At 42.6% G+C, this 18165-nt stretch overlaps 1 protein-coding gene across 1 annotated transcript in view; it reads right to left on the bottom strand.

The window, feature by feature from the left end:
• Positions 1 to 1223: 1223 nt before the first annotated feature.
• Positions 1224 to 18165, bottom strand: part of FUT10 (fucosyltransferase 10) — a 148192-nt gene continuing 131250 nt past the window's right edge. The window contains exon 5 of the mRNA XM_059156366.1: positions 1224 to 1878. Within this exon, the coding sequence (XP_059012349.1) occupies positions 1798 to 1878 (81 nt within the window). The 3' untranslated portion in view covers positions 1224 to 1797. The remainder of the gene's footprint in view (positions 1879 to 18165) is intronic.

Below are 18165 nucleotides of genomic sequence, written 5' to 3'. Positions count from 1 at the left end.
AAGACACAGACATGGGAGGGAGAACAGCATGTAAAGATGACAGCAGAGATCGGGGTCATGGGTCTTTAAGCCAAAGAACATGAAAGATTGCCAGAAAAGCTGGTAGAAAATAAGAGAAAAGCATGGAACACATTTCTCCCTGTTCCATGAAGGAACCAACACCGCCAACCCCTTGATCTTGGACTTCTAGCTTCATTTATTGTGAAACAATAAATTTCTGTGTTTAAGCCACTCAGTGTTTGGTACTGTGTTACAGCAGTCCTGGCAGGCTAATGCAAAACCCAAATGTTTTGAGAAAGTGGTAATAAGAGACATAGAACAAAATCTGGAAGAACAACAACAAAATCTGAAGAAAAAAACAAGAAGCAAGAAAGCACTAGGGAGAATGAAAACAATAAAGATGTGAAAAATAATAAACAAATAAATGAATAAAAGCAAGTCCTCTGTATTTCTTTCTTTCCTACAATAATCCCTCACCAACAACAGGTTCTCCTAACGGGAAATGTTAGTGTGTGGGTATTTGCTTCTGTGTATCTTTTGGCAACAGCAAAAATGGCAAGGCCAGTCTAAGTCTATTACTTTAAGTGTATATTGTTCTTTCCCTTTTTTTAAGATTTGATTTATTCAATTGAGAGAGAGAGAGAGAAGGAGAGACAGGCAGAGAGAGAGGGAGAAGCGGACCTCCTGCTGAGTAGGGAGCCAGATGTGGGGCTCGATCCCAGAGCCCTGAGATCATGATCTGAGCTGAAGGCAGATGCTCAACCGAACGAGCCACCCAGGCACCCCGCGGGTATAGGATTCTTATTAGGGATAAATAGAAAAATGGGGAATGAAGAGACAGGAATGAAAAAGAAAAGGAATAAAAGCAGATGGCAGAAGAGGGAAAACATTTAAATTAAAACTTGACAAAATAAAGAAGACAAGAGAAAGCACACCCCAAATCTGGAAACACACGCTGGTGAGAACTTCGGGAAAGGATCTGAGGCAGTTTTCAAAGGGGGCAGATGGAGGGTGGGAAAAGAGGCAGGAGTCAGCTTCTCAGAATGTAAATTCCTAAAGGTTTGGCACATGTGTTTGCAGAGCTAAACCCTCACAATCACATACACGCCGAGCGGCCTCTTGCACACGTCACGAAGCAATACATATGTGCCTGCCGTCTAACTGAATTCCTCATACAGGACATCCTGAAAAGGGCACAGAGAACAAAAAAGGATCAGGGCCAATTCACAGGGACAGTCTTATATTTTTAACCATTTCAGATGTCTGACATAAAATTAATTTTTTTAATTTAAATTCTTGGCAACTACAATGCAAATGCCCGCCTTTCTCTCACCCTCCAAGTGAAGACTGGAGTGTATTTTGGGAAAGGGGGGGCTGGTTTCGTGTCTTCTCTAAGCTACTTCCATCCTGCAGCTGCTGTTCCGGAGCTCTTTCCTCTTTCACGGGTCTCCATGACTGAACGACTATTCACCTCCAGTCATCAGCAGCTCTGCTGGCTGACAGGAGCTGCTGGTGGGCCATCTCCTCGCCCCACGGGCCAGGGACGAACTTGAGCAGGCCCTACTCTTTACAGCCTGCTCCTCCCACTCCCCAGGATTCCACCCCAGGGCTCAAGGCTGTTGAGACTTGACTCAGTTGAAGGTAATAGAAAAGGATTACAGCAGCCCCCTACCCTTATCCTTACTCGGTTTTCTCTCCATGGTTTGAATCATCCTCAGTCAACCGAAGTCCAAGCAGATGACTCTCCTCTGACAGATGGTCAGAAGGTCTGCAGTAGCCCCAAGCCTGTCATTCACCTCACTTCCTCTCATTACATCGGCATTTTTGTCCGCTTACATCATCACAAGAAGAGGGGTGAGCGCAGGACAGTAAGATATTCTGAAAGAGAGAGACCACATTCACATAACTTTTATTACAGTATATTGTCGTAATTTTTCCAGTATTGTTCATCTCTTACTGCGCCTAATTTATAACTGAAATTTTGTCCTGTGTCTGTACGTATAGGAAAAAATAGTATATTTGGTACTCTCCATATTTTCAGGAATCCACTGGGGGTCATGGAACATATTCCCCCCATGGGTAGTTCCCCAAGGGGGAACCATACCATACTATATATACTATAAAAAAAGGAAGATATTTTTTAACTGTTCACTTTAGAGAAAGAGCTTTAAAAAATTTAGTTAAAAAAAAGTATTTGGCTTAAAAAAAAAAAGGAAAGAAAAAGATAAGCATTTGACATGCTGTCTCCTTGAAGACACAACTCAATTCCTAGTCTTGCTACCCCGTCCATAAATGCACTCATCTCACCAAATGTCTCCTTTCATCAAAACGCAGCAGTTAAAATCTTCTACAATAACCACAGTAAAAAAAACAATATTGTTAAGCAGAGAGGTGCCACTCCCCTTTATTCTCCTGTGGCCCTCAGACTGCACAGAATTTAAGAAAGACAAAAGAAATGATACTTAGTCAGTGATATTTTTTAGCATGCAAGAAATCGGGACTTCAGTCCAAACCCAATTCAGTGTTTATTTTCAGAATTTTCTTTCTCATAACACAGAATGCCCTAATAGAAGGTTTGGTTAGTTTTGCTACTCAACAATGTCTTCAGAGATTTGAGCTCTTTCCCTCTCTCTGCTCTGTTGAACAAAGCATTAGCTTTGTCCTAGGGCTCATACCCTCAGAGGCAGCAACTGTGACACCAATATATCCTTGTTCATACCCAATGGGACAGGGACCCTGGCTTTTCTCTGCAGAAACCTCAAACAAGCCTATTCTCCATCTTGCCTTATCTGCTACCTTATCCTCCACGTTTTCAGAGTAGCCACGAAGACTTCCTGCATGCCAGCTGAAGGTTGCTTGCATATACCATTTTCCAGACAAACTACCATTTTTATCCATGTTCTTTTATTTATTTTTATGCTTTATAAAGATTGTATTCATTAATTTGGGAGAGACAGAGACAGAGAGACAGCACAAGTGGGGGTAAGGGGCAGCGGGAGAGGGAGAAACAAGCTCCCTGTTGAGCAGGGAGACTGACGCAGGGCTCCATCCCAGGACCCCGAGATCATGACCCGAGCCGAAGGCAGAGGCTTTAACCCACTGAGCCACCAAGGTGGCCCTAGACATCTTTTTTTTTAAACATTGATAAGCTTTAGAAATCAGTAACAGAGGGCACATCTTATGCGTAGGGCCTTTTTAGCCACATTTCAGAGCTAACTGGCGGGCAACAGAAACTCAACAGATATTTGTTGAATGAATGAAGAAGAAATAAATCATATCGGCCCACATTGTCTTGAGACCTGAGCTAATCACTGGTAAGGGAGAGGAAATACCATCATTCGTTTCTCATTCAAAGGAAAGCAACAATAATATTAACTACAATCTCATTGTAATATTAACTAATAATATTAGTTACAATCATATAATAATATTAACTACAATCTCATTGTAATATTAACTAATAATATTAGTTACAATCATATAATAATATTAACTACAATCTCATTGTAGAGAAATCTGCCCTTGGAGAGGCTTACCTTTGCTACTCAAAGAGCCAAGCAAAAACTTTGAAATTAAATTGTTTTTATTTTCAGTTCTGTTTACTTTCTTTACGAGGTCTGACTTTGGAAGAGTGTACTCTCCTGCAATTTCTGAACACGGAAAGGAGACTGGAGGAGGATCTCTATTCCCGTGACACACACAATCCTCGAAAGTCAGGGTGCGAGTCAAGGTTTGACCATCCAGGAAAAAAAAAAAATCCAGGTGTTTTTGACATATTCTTGTTGTAAATGGAATTGTTTCCCACACCTCCAAAGATATGTTTATGTCCTAACTTCCAGAACCTGGGAATTTGACCTTATTTGGAAGTAGGATCTTTGTGGGTATAATCTGGTTAAGAAGAGCACATCCTGCCTTAAGGTGGGCCCTGACCCAATGACAGATATCCTTCTAAGAAGTGGAAAAATTGGACACTGAAGCAGAAGACACACCGGAGAATGCCCGGTGACAACAGAGGCAGAGACAGAGTGAGGCATCTACAAGCCCAAGAATGACAAGGATTGCCGGCAACCTTGCCAGCTTCAAAGAAAGAAGAAAGGATTCTCTCCTACAGCCTTCAGAGGACATGAGCCTACTCTTCTCTACTATCTTTAGCCTTCAGCTGTGATGGTTTAGGTCTACGAACAGCTACATGGGTTCTTATATTCCAAATAAAGTTTCTCAGAATGGCTCCTGGCACCAAAGCCCACCAGAACTAAGAAAGTCCAGAGAACTCGTTTTCCAAGTCACTCCTCTGCAGATGAAAACATTTAAGTTTCGTTTTAAAGTTTGTTCTATCCAGTTTGTGGCATTAGCTGGAGCCATACTCCATAGCGAATTCTCAGAAAGCTCTTTTCGCCCTTCGTCTTCATGTTCCTGGAGTCTCATAAAAATAACTAGTCTGGAAATGATCATCTCACTCAACCTCCGCCTGACAAGGCATTCACAATCTCCTACGGCCAGAGTCATCTGGGCTTCCAGCAGCCAGGTAGTGAGACGTGTGGACCACCCCGTATCGTCGTGTCTCACTATTTCTGCTGCTGCGGCCTCGTTCACTCATTCGTTCATTCATCTACTCAGTTTCTATCCTCTCAAAACTTACTCTGTCAGGCACAGCTGCAGGCACTGGGAAAACAGCAGGAGGAAAGGGACAACGAATGTCCTCATGAGTGTAATTTCTAATAGAGGGAGATTATAAATAAATGAATAAAGCATGTCAGGTGTTGATAAAGACTGCAGAGGAAAATTAAGTAGAGATGTGGAATAGAGAAAGGGGTCAGATGGGAGTGTAATTTACAAGGGTAGTCAAGGAAAACCAACCTCTGGTTATTATAGCAAAATGCAACTAACAAGAGTACTTGGTTGCCACGATGAGATAGCACCTCACACCAGTCAGAATGGCTAAAATATTAACAAGTCAGGAAACGACAGACGCTGGCGAGGATGTGGAGAAAGGGAAACCCTCCTACGCTGTTGGTGGGAATGCAAGCTGGTGCAACCACTCTGGAAAACAGCATGGAGATTCCTCAAAAAGTTGAAAATACAACTACCCTAGGACCCAGCAATCACACTACTGGGTATTTACCCTAAAGATACAAATGTAGTGATCCAAAGGGGCATGTGCACCCAAATGTTTATAGCAACAATGTCCACAACAGCCAAACTATGGAAAGAACCTAGATGTCCATCAACAGATGAATGGATAAAGAAGAAGTGGTCTATATATACAATGGAATACTACTATGCAGCCATCAAAAGAAATTAAATCTTGCCATTTGCAACGATGTGGATGGAACTAGAGGGTATTACGCTCAGCGAAATAAGTCAATCAGAGAAAGACAATTATCATATGATCTCCCTGAAAGGAAGTTGAGAGACAACGTGGGAGTTTGGAGGGTAGGAAAGAAATAAATAAAACAAAGTAGGATTGGGAGGGAGACAAACCATAAGACACTCTTAATGTCACAAAACAAACTGAGGGTTGCCAGGGGGATGGGGGAGGGAGAGGGTGGTTGGGTTATGGATATTGGGGAGGGTATGTGCTATGGTGAGTGCTGTGAAGTGTGTAAACCTGGCGATTCCCAGAACTGTACCCCTGGGGCTAATAATACATTATATGTTAATAAAAAAATTAAAAATTTTTTTTAAAAAGAGTACTTGATTGCACAAGATGTTATTCTGAATCGTGGTAAGTTTTTCCTTTTGATTTTCTAGAAAGTGTCAAGCTTTGCACAGTGGCAGTATCATAGCCAATGAGGTTTATGTGAGGCGTGATTCTTGCTGATTGATTTTCTAGAAATTGCCAACCCCCCGTGCCCAAGACCTGCACCTTTTCTCTCATCGCTCTGGGACAGCTTCTGTTCCAACTTTAGCCCTTCCCCAGTTGAGTCCTCCCTTCTCTTTGGTTACAAGCATTCTGATGGCTCTGCCCCAGCTGTACTCTCTGTGGATATGAGGCTCAGACTTACTCCACCCTATTCCAGGTGGGCTCTGATCAACACAGAATAAAATGGGACCATCAACTCTTGACATTCTGTATTCTGTGGACTTCATTATATCTGATGGGGAAAACACAGTGGTGCCCACTCTTCTCTTATAGCCCTGTTGATTCATACAGAACCTAAAGTCAATAAGATTGCTAAGAAATTGTTATGTCTTCAGCCCCAGGCTCTTTCCACTCTGTGGAGTCCCCTCCCTCTTGATTTCATTACCTTTGGGGAAAATGTAATGAGTTAGCGCAGTCGCTGTGACAGTCAGGATCACGGCATGTAATGACCTCTAGGTGTCCTCTCTTGCCCCCACGTAACGCTGCCCACTCCATCCTAGAGATTTGATTAACACCATTCCAATCTGCAAAGCTTTAAGTGCTGAGTTATCATCTGTCTGTTTTTCCCCCTCTAATGTTTAAGAAGAAATCAATTGATGGCGGCTTATGTTTCTGTCCTTTCCTTCCCTTGCCAGAGGTGAATCCCACGGTCTCAGAGCAAGAGCACGCTGTGTGCCAGCCCCGCAGCCTCTCCAGCTGAGGGTGGCATCACAGACGAAATTCATATTCTTTTGTCACTGGCCCGCCCCCTGTTGTGAAAATTAAACCATGTGGTGTGGAGGTTAAACCTGTCTTACATCCAATCCCAAGGTGTTCTTTTTTAATTCTTTACCTTCCCAAATCAACAGGGACAAATCATCAAAAGAGGCACAAAGATACAAAATCCACCAACTGCTGGCTGTGGGATCATGGATTCGTTACTTGACTGCTCTGTGGCTGCCTTTTACTCCATAAAATGAAGTTAGTGATAGTAACTAAGTCCAAGGCACACAGGAAGCAGGAAATCAGTACATATGTGGAAAACGTTGAAAAAGTAGCTGGCACCCAGTGAATACCATTTAAGTGTTAGCTTCCATTAAATACATAAATTCATCATTCACTCCCAATGATCTGGAGGCAGACGACCTGCTCTGTTTCCTGCTGGAGAAACAGTCTGATACAACAGGTTCTGGAATCAGACAGGCAAGGAATATTATCTGCGCTCAGCTGCATGACCGTGAGAACATTATTTATCCTAGGTAAGCCTCAATATTCTCACTGCTTCACAGAGCTACTGAGGGATCCAAGTGAGTTAAGCGTTCATAGCTGCTCCATAAAATGCCTATTGGATTTATGGCTTCAGATGCATGAAATGCATGTGCATTCTCAGTTGGAAAAGATTGTTCTTTGAAGAAGAGAACTTCATCATCCTAATGACACAAAGAAACCTTAGCTCCTGACTTGCCTTTTCCAACAAGGGGCTATTTTCCTTGTCCTGGCTATCTAGGTTTCACTGTAACCTAAGCATGAAGGTTCCAGGGCTACAACTTTCCCTTCCAGCCCCGTGAGCTTCCCAAGGCTCCATACTCTGATACCTTCACCCGGGTCAATCCCCTTTGTTGACAGCCCACACCATTATTCAGAACTATCTTCCAAATCTGGCAGCCATGAAATAAAACTTTCCCAATGATGGTGGGCTTGTGGATTATGCTCTCTGATTTGTTAATGGTAAGGGCTTTCTATGAACAAGACCAGCTGAAGAGCAGTAGGAGGATGAGCACTTCAGGTGTTAAGACAGGAATGGCAGGAGCGGGAAGCATGGTATTTCCCAGGCAAATGACTCATGGGTACCGAATGCTTTGATTGCCTTAGAAAAAAATTGCATTAAATAAGTACAAAACCATATTGCCGACTGCTTCAGATTTTCTCTAGATAACTTGGTGATGATAATCTGTAGCCATACATGCAAAATGGCAGAGCTAGGAACACCTTGGACATCCCTTCTTCCACATGCCTTATTTGGGACATGAATAAACTTAGAAGTGAGATGACTTCTTCATAGACACAAGGGCAAAGAATGGCAGTCAGGTCTAGAATTCTGGTCCCAAATTTGGTCTGTTATTCTTCCCACTGCATCACACAACTCTTTCTTCTGCTGAATTTTAAGATTAAACATCTACACAATAGTGATGCAAATATTTTCCTTATTTTATGATTTCAGTCTTTAATGGTCCACTAAAAGAAAAGAACATTTACAGAGAGGACCTCTGTGTCTAAAACCAAGGGCAACATGCTTCGAATGACTAACCGAGAAGCTTGTCTTACCCAAGAAAAGTTTCACTGTACTATCCTCCTCGACTCACACAAAACGAGTATGTGCTCCTGTTCATCTAAGTTGCCACCTAAATATCATCAGTCCCTTTGAAACAGGTCATTTCCTGCTGATAAACAGCCCTTGACAAGGCTGCAAGCAGTCTTCTGTCCTGATCATTAATCCGTAGGCATGCCCTAGACCCAAATGCCTAATTGTTTAAACAAATGGCGTCCCTGGGTAATGAAATGTCCAAGCAAATCTATCACACGTGCTGATAGCAAAAGCAGTTCTCCATGCCACCTACTCCCACACTTCTCCCCTCGATCCCAGGAATGCCAAATGAGAAGCCAAGAAAACCATGATGGTTGCAAAGGAGAAGTCTGAAGGTAAGGGGACAGTGTTGTCATTCCCTCCCCAGAGGTCATTCTGAGAGCGGGTGAAGCTATAAAATACAGAATGTAAGAGAGGAAAGTCTGGCGAGGGGATACGTCAGTGAGGACTTAGATGAAGTCTCAGTCTTGATTAAACAAGTAGCTCTGTTGCTCTAAGTGGAGGGATCCTTCAATGAGATGAGGAGAACCCAGTTCTTAGAGAAATAGTCTCATAATGGTCATGTCATGCCCACACCTGCATTGAAGTCTGCTGCGCTGCATTTTGGTTTCTGTTGGCTTCGTTGTTTGCCTGCCTAGCTCTTTGGTTTTTCTAGTGGCTGTAACCCCCGTTCCCTCACTCCCACCCTCACGGCCATCATTCACAGAGTTACCTCAGAGCATCTGGTCTACACTGTGTGCCTCTAGCTCCAGGGTGATTCTGAAGTAAGCCAATCAGAGACTCTCCCAACCTTTTTGGACTTGAGGCCAGAGCTTAAAGCTGGTATCCCTCCACTGCCCACAGCATATGCTTTAAAGGGGTGTCCTCCTTTACACAAGGTGTTTCTACCTTGTCTTCAGGAGGAATGGAGGCAGCTAACTTGAAGAAAGAGAAAAATGAGAGAGAAACAGAAAGAACCAATGAAAAGACAGAGATGGTTGGGATGAGTTTTATGGCTTGTTCCAGTTGTGCCTGGAGCCCATCTGCAATTCTGATCTCGGATCCCATGAGATTGCTGGCACTTGAAGAATAAGTTCCCTTTTTTAAATTAAACTAATTAGGTTCCCTCAAAACCTAACAAATATATTCCCTTCCCTCCTTTGAGACGGCCTTTATGGTGGATCACTTGAGTCCAGGAACATCTTGGACTTGAAAGTAGTGTATAGATTATAGTTGGATAGAGATTAGGTTCCTAATTTTCATGCAACTTCGGCTTTTCTTGATACTGTCTAGTTATGTGGATGGAGGTGGATTACTATCTTTGCTGCCATATGTCAAGAACATGTCCATCTACCTGGAAGCAGGACCAGTGCTAATAAGGCAGTGATGCTTGGAGGGCAGCCTTGTTCATCCATATCTCCCGTCACCAATGTACTATTTATTGGGGGAAATGGGTTGTTATGGGGATCAGAGAGGCTCTCGAGAAGTCGCTTTGCTACTCCTATGAAGCTGGTGGCAATGGTGGGTCCAGGAGAGTTTCTGTTAAGTTTCTCTTTGCAAGACTAGTTTCTGTCTTTTCTGCCTTGGAAAGCACAGGAAAACCATGGCCACGAAGGGAGAGCATCTCCTCTCTGAGATCTGTGGTCAGCAAATGAAAATAATATAAAACAGTTGAGCAGATTTCATTTTATTTTTGTAAAGATTTAATTTATTTACTTGACAGAGAGAGAGAGAGAGCACACAAGCAGGAGAAATGGCAGGCAGAGGGAGAAGCAAGCTCCCAGCTAAGCAAAGGAGCCCGCCATGGGACTCCATCCCAAGAGCCTGGGATCATGACCTGAGCTAAAGGCAGACGCTTAACCAATGCAGCCACCCAGGTGCCCCCCAAGCAGATTTTAAAAACCATCTTATTAAAGCAAAATTTAGGCATGTTGGTGAATGTGATTAACGGTAATGCGGATTAAAGCAGAGCAGTGTGTCTTCTCTCCCTGTATCTCCCACCATTCCATCCCCCTGGCCTATGTTCCTCTCTTGGGGGATTCATTTAATTATGCTTCTGATTCTCCAGCGGAAGGCAATGTTAGAGCAAATGTGTATAGGAGGCGCTTGATGTCTTCTTCCTCTTCCCACCATGCTGCCCTAGCACCCACAGTCCCAGACTGGAGTTCCCAGGGAGAATCTTCATTTTCCCAACAGACCCCCAATGCTGCAGCCTCACCTCTCCATTCTTTCTTTTTTTTTTTTTTTTTTAAGTTTTAAATATTTTTGGAGAGGAAGATGGAGGGCAGAGTGAGAGGGAGAAAGAGAATCCCAAGTAGGCTCCACACCCAGCATGGAGCCCAAAGCGGGGCTCAGCCTCACAACTCCGAGATCGTGACCTGAGCCGAATCAAGAGTCAGACACTTAACTGGCTGACCCACCCCGGCACCCCTCACCTCTTCATTATTTATCCTCACTCCAGCCGCCTCCCTGGTGTTCATGATCTCACTCTCTGTTGATTTCCCAGCGGTTCCATTACTTCTTTTGTGCAATCTATTTGTGAACAAATGGCTGATGAACATAAAATGCTAATCCCAACAAATGCCTCTACTGGTAGAATTCCAAGAAAAGTGTCAGAAGAGTTGGGGAGTTGGATCTTTGGATGATCTGGACATAAATGTTTCATCTACCTCTGTTTGGGAGCAGCCCCTATGTCTCTATGTCTTAGTTTCCATGTATGAATTCCACAGTGCAATAAAGTACCTAGGCTTATTTTATTTCATGCTGTTTTATATTTATTAAAGATCTTTTCCTCTGATGTTTACACTACTCCACAGCATACTATTTCTCTCAGTCTTTTAAAAAAAAGGGAGGATTGAGTAAGTCAGAATCTTGGGTATACTCAAGACCTCAGGCCAGAAACCAACATTTATATAAATGCTATAATGTCTAACACATTACCTTGCATAAAAGGAACAAGAGTAAGAGGGGGAGCAAGATTTTATACATACATACACATACACATACTTATTTACATTTGTGTATAAATGTATGATTATATTAAAAATACATAAATTATATAATATATACACACACATATATAAAATATTTCCAATTCTGACCTCCCTGATCCCGCCACTGATTGAAGAACCCTCAGACTTATAGGCAGGCCTCTGAGGCTTATATCATCTTTAAGAGCTGCAGAAGGTAAACCCGCTCCTGGACTTGAGTTGGTAACCAGTATTTGGCACTGAGTTCCCACATGATTTATTCAATAGAATTAGTAAGACACTATCAGGTGCCAGACACTGATAGGCTATACAGTTTCTTCCTGCTCAGGACTTTATGTTTTCCTACCTGCTCCCTAGAAAGACTTTATTATGAAATGCTTGGGGAACCTAAGAACAGGGACTATGCCATATACATGTCATACATAGGGTGTCATTAAACTTTTATTTGTTGGTGGATTGACCAATGCCTTGTTACTAACACATAGGGAGGAGAGGCAATGGAGGTTTGGTTTTGGTTTCTTTTTTTTTTTTTGGTCTAGTGGTAGGATTATACCCCTCCTTACACTGCAACTTCAATATCTTCACTTCTTAAAATAATTTATAGGGAAGATATTACCCAAAGTTGAAGTAGATTAAAATATGATTATGATCAATGATAATTTATAATTTACAAATGATTTCCTAATAGCCCAAGAGACTACATTTGCCTTTCAGTCTTAGCATGCTACATTTTAATTTTTCAAATTTGGGGGGAATTGACCCAGTCTAAATTCTACTGATACATTAGGTTTTATAATGGATTTTTCCAAATTAAATACCAGTTGCAATGGTTTCTCTTCCAGTTATCTATTGCTACAAATAAACTGTCCCAAAATGTAGAAGTTCAAAACGGTTATTACCTTTCATACTTCTGGGGTTAATTGGACCAAGCTAGGCAATGCTCACTTTGGATGTATCATATCGGATGGATATGTTACCATCTGAGACTTGACTGGGCTAAAGACCAACATGGCTCACTCATGTGGCTGGCAGTTGGTACGGGCTATGGGCTGGGAGCTCACCTGGGCTTTTAAGCCAGAGTGTCCAAAGTGCCTGCATGTGGCCTCCATAGGGCTTGCGCTTCCTGTATCATGGCAGCTGAGTTTCAAAAGGGAGAGTAAGACAAGTAAGCATTACAAGAGGCCCAGGCAAAAGCTTCAAGGCTTCTAGCCTCAGAAATTATACATATCACTTCTGCTACATTTTACTGGTCAAGAATGAGTCATAGGATGAGGTTAGATTGAAGGGTAGGGGCCTACATACAGGTGCATATGTAAGTATTCTCTTGTATGTCAGGCAGCAGGTGGGACAGCTAGGGCTGATGAATCACCTTCAAGATGGCTTCTTCACACACATCTGGAGCCATGGTGCTACCTGGTCTCTCCTCTTCTCTCTCTCTATCTCTTATCTTATCTCCAACTCCATGACACTTCAACCTCACCTCTAAGATATCTGCACACCATTATAGCGTCTCACAGCAGGGTGGCCTCAGGGATCACTGGATTTCTCCAAAGATGTTGTTGAAAATTCCAGAACATCTCTTCTGCAATATTATGATATCAGTCCAAGTTACTAAAACCAGCCCAGATTAAAGGGTGAAAGAAATAGACTCCACTTCTCAATGAGGAAATGCATGTCTGTGAAGGAGGAAAGGAATTGATGATGGCCATTTTGGAGATAAGCTACAAGTATCCCTTATCATCCAAACACATGGAGGTCTCCTAAGGAAATAGACTTTCTCCTCTGCCATGTCTCAGCCCAAATGTCAGTTTCTCAAGGCAGCTTTCCTTGACTGTCCATGTGATATTATGATTCCAGATATAGGAATGACATTACCAAGATGGCAGCATAGGTCATTCCTGACTTTATTCCTCATCACAAAGAAGAACAACTGACATCTATTCAAGAGCAAGACAGCACTGGGAGAATTCTATAACACAGGGATGAGGCTGAAGCACCCCCTGTACCTCAGACACCAAGACACACTGCATTAGAAGAATAAGAAATGCTGCTACATTTTTAACCATGTTGTCCCTCCCCCAGGCCAGTGTAGACCATGGAGAGGTCTCTTCTAAGCCTCTGATTCCTCTCTCTGTGGGAAAAAGGGAACCCAGTGGGAAAAAGGGAACCCAGGAAGGACAATCAGCACCACCCTCATCATTGTGGGTCACTTTGTGGAAGCCCCTACAAATCTCTTACCATAGGGACTGCAAGGGAATCTATGGGTTTGACCATGAAGAACCTGATTGTGACAGAAAGCAGGGAGGGGGCTTGCAACAACCAGCACATGGATCTTGGTAGACCAAATTCCTACCTGCATTACCCAAGTGGTAATCCCATTGATAAGGAACTGTCAAGAGATGACAATCACAAAATAAAAAATATTGAGCTATCACCTCACCACAATGAGATACTATTTCATGCCTTGTTAGAAAGGCCATCATCAAAAAGATAGAGATAACAAATGCTAGCATGGATAGGGAGAAAAAAGAATGCTGTACACTGTGGGATTATAAATTGGTACTGCCACTATGAAAAACAGTATGAAAGATCCTGAAAAAATAAAAATAGAACTATGATATGATCCAGTAACCCCACTTCTAGAAATATATCCAAAGGTAACAAAAACACTAACATGAGAAAACACCTACACTCCCATGTTCATAGCAGCATATTTGTGATAGCAGGTATGAAAACAGCCCAAGTACCTATCAGTTGATGAATGAATAAGGAAGCTGTGGTGCATATATAGACAAGGGAATATTACTTGGCCATTAAAGAAAAAAAAAGCAAGGAAATCCTACATTTGTGACAACATGGATGGATCTTGAAGGTATTATGCTAAGTAAAATAGTCAGAGAAAGACAAATACTGTGTCATTTCATTTATATGTGGAATCTAAAAAATGAAATATGGCAAAACAAACTCAAAGAAAAAAAAGATCAGACTTGTAGTTACCGGAAGTAGGAGACAGGGGAGGGGAAGGTGGAGGAAGGTGGTCAAGAGGTCCAACTCGCTGTTATAAGTACTAGAGATGTAATATACAACATATTGACTCCATCATGTTGGATGTAACAGCTAACACTGCCATAAGATCTATAGGGAAATAGGTATGAGAGTAAATCCTAATAATCCTCATCACAGGGAGAAATTTTTTCCCTTGATTCTTTTTTTCTTTCTTTTCTTTTTTATTGTATCTAAAAGAGAAGATGAATGCTAGCTGAACCAATGTGGTGATGATTTCACAATATATATAAATTAAACCATCATGTTATATACCTTAAACTTATATAGTGATAGATGTCCATATTTCTCAATAGAACTGGAAAAAAAAGAAACAGATGTTTTATCTTTGACCTGTTTCTGACACAAAAATCCTTGGAATTTCCCGAAGAGAGGAATAAAGTTGTCTTTTGTTACACTAATGACATGACTTTTGGACCATACCTAAAGATGAAGTTGACCATAGTCAACCATGTGATTAGAAGGCTGGAACTTTCAGTGCTACCTCCTGACCTCTGGAGAGGGGAGAGGAACTAGAAGCTGAATCAATCACCAATGTCCAATTATTTAATCAATCATACCTATGTAATAAAGCCTCTATAAAAAACCCAAAAGGACAGGTGTCAGAAAGCTCCCAGTTGGTTAATGCAGAGAGCTGCTGGGGGAACAGCAGGACCCAGGGAGGGCAGGCAACCCCATACTCTTTCCCCATACCTTGTCCTATGCATCTCTTCCATCTGGCTGTTTCTGAGTTACATCCTTTTATAATAAACCGGTAACCTAGTAAGTTTCCTTGAGCCACTCTAACAAATTTATCAAATCCAAGGAGGAGGTCTGGGACCGCCAGTCTATAGCCAATCAGTCAGAAGTACAGACGACAACTTGGACTTGTGATTGGCATCTGAAAAAAAGGGAGGGTTGGGGGAGGCATTCATCTCATGGGACTGATGCAGCGGGTTCTTGATGCTCGCTCTCCAGCTAAAGAGTGTCAGAATTGAGTTAAACTGTAGGACACCCAACTGGTGTCTAAGAATTGCTTGGAAGTAAGTGGGAAATTCCCCCACTGCCACCACCACATTGGAACTGGACCCCAAACCCCCATTACCCTAGAACACATTAGGAGCCCCTTCTGAATGCTTACTTAAGTGCACATATCACAGCAACTGCTGTCATATTTTATTAAGATGACTTGCTTAAGTACATGTCTCCAGGAACCCACTGCTGCTGAGAGCGCCCGTCCTGCTCAGAGCTGCATCTCCAGTGCCTAGCACTGTACATCGCATCTGGTGGACCCTCAATCTTCAGCCAGTCATGGAGGCTGATTGTGACTCAGCAAACTTGGCTAGCAGTATCCTCTGGCTTCAAGAGTCAGGAACAAATCCTTGGTCTTTGCCTCCCTCTTTTATACCCCGTCTATTTTCATGGTAATAACAGCATCAGGACTTGTCCAGAGCCTTTTTTTTTTTTTTTTTTTTTTCCTGCTGCTGATGCTGCAGCTCCTGTGGGCTTGTGATTATCATGCATGAGACAGAGACAGGGTGAGGGCATAGCGGCTCCTGAAAGGGAATCTACAACGATGCACCAGCCGGGAGCTTAATAGGGAGCACGATCCGCAATTTGCTGACTATAGCTCTACAAGAAGCCCTGAGTTGGGCTTGTGACATTCCATTTCTCAGAGGATTTCAGCTGCTGCAGTGGCTACAGGGAAGGATTGATGACTCTGATAAGAGATGTGAACACAGACCTCTTAAAATACAGAAGGGCTGGGGTCGTCAGGCTAATTGGGATTGCAGGCATGTGTCTGTGCATGTCATACATAATAACATGAATAGAGTATCCAGGTAGTATAGGAGGGTAGAATATTTGAGGATAAAGCAAAAGCCAAAAAGACAAAGGCAACAGGCACTCTAATCCACTTAATGGGTCAAGGAGCTCGGAGCTGAGCCGCAAATGCATCATTTGATAACAGTAATGAAAAAGACAGCAATCTATATCTACAAATAGCATTAAGGCCAATTTGGTTTAGAGGCCAAACTAAGTTGATGTGAAATTTACGAGACTGGCTGTCTCTCTGCTGTGCTTGACGATGGGGTGCATTCAGTTCCTTCTTGTCTCCTTTGGAGCTCACTGCAATTTAGGTCTGACTGTTAAGGAGCCTTTTCCTGATACTTGAGCCTTTGTTTTGTTTAAAGGACAATTAAGCATTTCACTACCCAATCTTATCTTAATGCTGAGGATGCCAGTTTTACAAGTGGGTGAGGCCTATTTAGTGACCCCTGGGGCATTTCGTTTCCCTGTCCAGTCTCCGTGGGCCTCGGGCTTGTGAGGGCATGTGCGCGTACTTGCACACACACTCAGAGAGTTAAAAGTTGCAGTGGCTTGAGATGGAATTTACAGTAAGGCATGTGTCTGAATCAGGACTTAGCAGATGGTCCTAGAAAATGCCTGAAATGTGTGTCCTGATGATTTGGACAGTGCGCTTGGTGTCTGCAATTCCCATTACAATGTTCCTGGGCAAAATGCTGTTGTTAAACGTGCTGTGTTGTCAACCAAAGTTCTAATCCATCCTCCACAGTCATCTTAATACATTGCATCGCAAAGCATGCAGGATGCATTAAATTTTTTCCTCCTTACAATGCCTCAGTCGATATCAGGTAGCATTCGCAAAGGGTAATGAAGTCTGCTTTCAACACAGCAATGTTCCTACAATTATGTGCTGATTGACCTTCCCTTTGTGCTGTGCCTGCAGAGAAAGGGAACTCTGATATACTGTACAGAGCAGAACACGTGCAAGTCAGATGCCTGGAAGTAAGCAGAGAGCTTGCCCCACAGCATTTGATGTGAGGTTTCACTGCAGACTTGCTCTTACAACAAGAGTCAAAGCAGCCCAAATCAGAAGACTGGCGATGGATTTGGGGAAAACAGTTTTTTTTTTAAAAGTCACCCCAGGACTTAGTCTTCACTTGATTTGTGAGAAATGTTATAATAAGTGAAGTCACTTTATGGACTTATTCTACAAATCTAACCTATGCATACACGTCCTTATAAAAGAAGTATGAATTCGACATAAGCATAGAAGAGTCTTTGTCCCTCTTTAGTGTTTCTTAGTCACTTTTGCATGCCTCTGTGCTTTGGTTAGGGTAGTAACCGCTGTAACAAGGAGATTCCAGAATCTGTAATCACTCAAGTACCAATAGACATGTATTTCTTGCTCACCTAGCAGCCAAGGACCACTGGTGATGATGGGACTGATGGAGGCTTTGTCAAATACAGATGATGGCCACAGTCTCCCTGGACCCTTCCATCCAAGTCAGCTGGAGAAAGGGGAAAGTACCATGGAAAAACCCATGTGAAAGGTTGCATGAGCCATGGCCACATTGATTCCACTCATGCATTCCTCCAGGTAGAACTCAGCCACACCTCGCTGCAAGGGAGGCTGGGAGATGTCACCTAACTGGATACCCCAGAAGAAGAGGACACGGATTATGTGAGCAGCTAGCTCTCTCTGCCACACTCTTCTTCTCCCTGTTCTTTTCGTGGTAGACTTCCCAGTTTCACAGGGTCTGTTGCAGTATTCTAAAAGGACATGCTTTCAAGATGCAAGGATTATGATCTATGGGATTCTCTCAAGTGTCCAGACACAACTCACCACCTAAATTCAAGATTCCCAAAAGCTTACTATACTGATTGTCAAATAAGCACCTCCAACTTGACATGTGTGAACCAAGTTTATCTTATCTCCTCTGTAATATAGTGTGTATTGATTGCCAAGGTTGTGGTAAGGGTTAAATGACTCTGTATCCATAAACCACTCAGAAAAGTGCCCATACATAGTGGATACTTAATAAGTGTTAGTTATTATTATTTTCCCTCTCTCCTTCCTCCTCCACAAATCTGTTTCTCATCCCATGATTCACAGCAGGGTCACCTATGTTAACAGGCCAAGC

The sequence above is a fragment of the Mustela lutreola genome, chromosome 18 (assembly GCF_030435805.1).
Source record: "Mustela lutreola isolate mMusLut2 chromosome 18, mMusLut2.pri, whole genome shotgun sequence".
In the NCBI taxonomy this organism is placed as follows: Eukaryota; Metazoa; Chordata; class Mammalia; order Carnivora; family Mustelidae; genus Mustela; species Mustela lutreola.
Note: the sequence above shows the minus strand (reverse complement) of the source record. Positions and strands in the feature narration are given on the sequence as shown.